General features: G+C 53.4%; 1 protein-coding gene across 1 annotated transcript in view; it reads left to right on the top strand.

Moving 5' to 3' along the window:
• Positions 1-460, top strand: part of ZNF395 (zinc finger protein 395) — a 10,551-nt gene extending 10,091 nt beyond the window's left edge. Inside the window, exons 6-7 of the mRNA XM_017730841.1 lie at positions 6-25; positions 127-460. Coding sequence (XP_017586330.1) covers positions 6-25; positions 127-238 — 132 coding nt within the window. The 3' untranslated portion in view covers positions 239-460. The remainder of the gene's footprint in view (positions 1-5; positions 26-126) is intronic.
• The last annotated feature ends 1,301 nt before the right edge of the window (positions 461-1,761 follow it).

The following is a 1,761-nucleotide window of genomic DNA, read 5'->3' as shown; positions in this document are numbered from 1 at the left end:
CGCCCCGCGTCTCCCTCAGCACCAGGTGAGGATCCCGCCTCCCACAGCCCCGGAATCCACCTGAATCCACCCGACCCTTAAATCCAGGAGGGGAAAGAACGTCCTCCCTTCTCCCGTTCTTCCCAGGAAAGTCCGCGGCGAAGCCAAGAAATGCCGCAAGGTTTACGGCATCGAGCACCGGGATCAGTGGTGCACGGCCTGCCGCTGGAAAAAGGCCTGCCAGCGCTTCCTGGACTGAGACCCGCTCCCATCCTTCTCTCTTCCCACCTGGAATTCCCACGGGAATCCTGGAATTCCCACGAGAATCCGGGAATCCCTCACTGCTGCAAGCAGGGACCGTGGAGGTCCCTCCCGGCACAGCCCGGCGGCGCCTCCGGAGCTGCGTAAATCCCTCCTCCTGTACATTCTACACCCGGGGTGGCTTTATTTTATATATATAAAAAAAACCCCCTTTTTTCCACTTTTTTTTTCCTGTTTTTAAAACCCGAAGAACGATTCCCTGTGGGATCGGCGAAGGAGGAAGTCGCGTGCTCGTGGTTTGGGCTGCGTTGATGGCGATTTGGGGACCAAAGAGCTTCCTGAATTTCCCAGATCTGCTGGAAAATCCCCCCAAAACTGGGGCTGGGCTGAGGGTTCGGGGCAGCTTCCCCCGCCTTTGGCTGCCTAAAAAGTGCAAATCCTTCGTTTCCTTTAAGGAAAGGGTCGGAAACAATCGTAGCTTTAAAGAAGAGAAGGTTGGGATATCCCAGGAAAAGTAGGAGAGGGGTGTTTTTTTTGGGAGCAGGAGTTGGAAGTTCCTGTTCCCGCACCTGGAGGTGCCTCAGGCATCGTTTTGGGGGAGGCGACAGGGACAAAAAAAATCCCAACAATTTTAATCAGGGAAGTTTTTCGGGTAAAATGTTGGATTCCCCCCCCTATTGGAGGCTTTGGGAGTTTGTTCAGCTCCATGAAAAATTCCCAACTTCCTTCCGAAGCAGGCAGTTTGGGAATTTGGGGTTGAAGGGATGGTTCCAGGAGGAGGAGGAGGAGGAGTGGGAAAGGTTTCCCTTCGCATCCCGACGGGGCTCCAGTACGGAATCACGGCACGGTTGGGCTTGGAAGTGACCTTCAAAGGTCGCTCATCCCGACCTTTTTCCGTGGCTGGGAATATCGGGAATCCTGCGGGATCTGGTGGAGTTGGCTGAGCCGAGAGCAATCCTCAGATGCAGCCGGAGCCTGGCCTGGTTTTAGGGATTTTAAAGCATCAGAATTCCTGAAAAATAAAGGGGAATCGAGCGCTCGGGAGAATCCAAAATTCCTCCGGGATAGCCGGGAGTTTTTAGGGGATGGGATGAAGGGATTCACCTCAGTATTCCCGGTTTTTTATGGATTTTTGGGATGGTTTCTGTTGTCAGCTGGGACCCGGAGCAGTTGATTCTCCCCCGCCCTGATCTTCTTCCCGCCTCGGATGCGAAATGCGGCCGCTGGAAAAGTTGGAGGACAAATTCCGTGCGCAAGGAGTCGCATCCCTGCGGGAATTTGGGCTCAAATCCTGCTGGGAAAAACAAAGGAGCTTTTCCTCATGGAATGAGGAGGGAAATCTTGGGAAAAGCTGGAGTTTTGTTGGAAAAACGACTTCATTTTAATATAAAACCAGCACTGGGTGAGCTCCAGCTTCTCCGTGGGAAAACCTCGGGAATCTCAGCTGGGCTGTGGAATTTTTCCGCGGAATTTCCCGTGGAATTTCCCCTGGAATTCCCAGCCAGCGCCTAACTTTCGAAA

This window comes from Corvus brachyrhynchos, unplaced genomic scaffold (assembly GCF_000691975.1).
Source record: "Corvus brachyrhynchos isolate BGI_N302 unplaced genomic scaffold, ASM69197v1 scaffold203, whole genome shotgun sequence".
NCBI classification, from domain to species: domain Eukaryota; kingdom Metazoa; phylum Chordata; class Aves; order Passeriformes; family Corvidae; genus Corvus; species Corvus brachyrhynchos.
The sequence above is the reverse complement of the archived record's forward strand: the minus strand, read 5'-3'. Positions and strand labels throughout refer to the sequence as shown.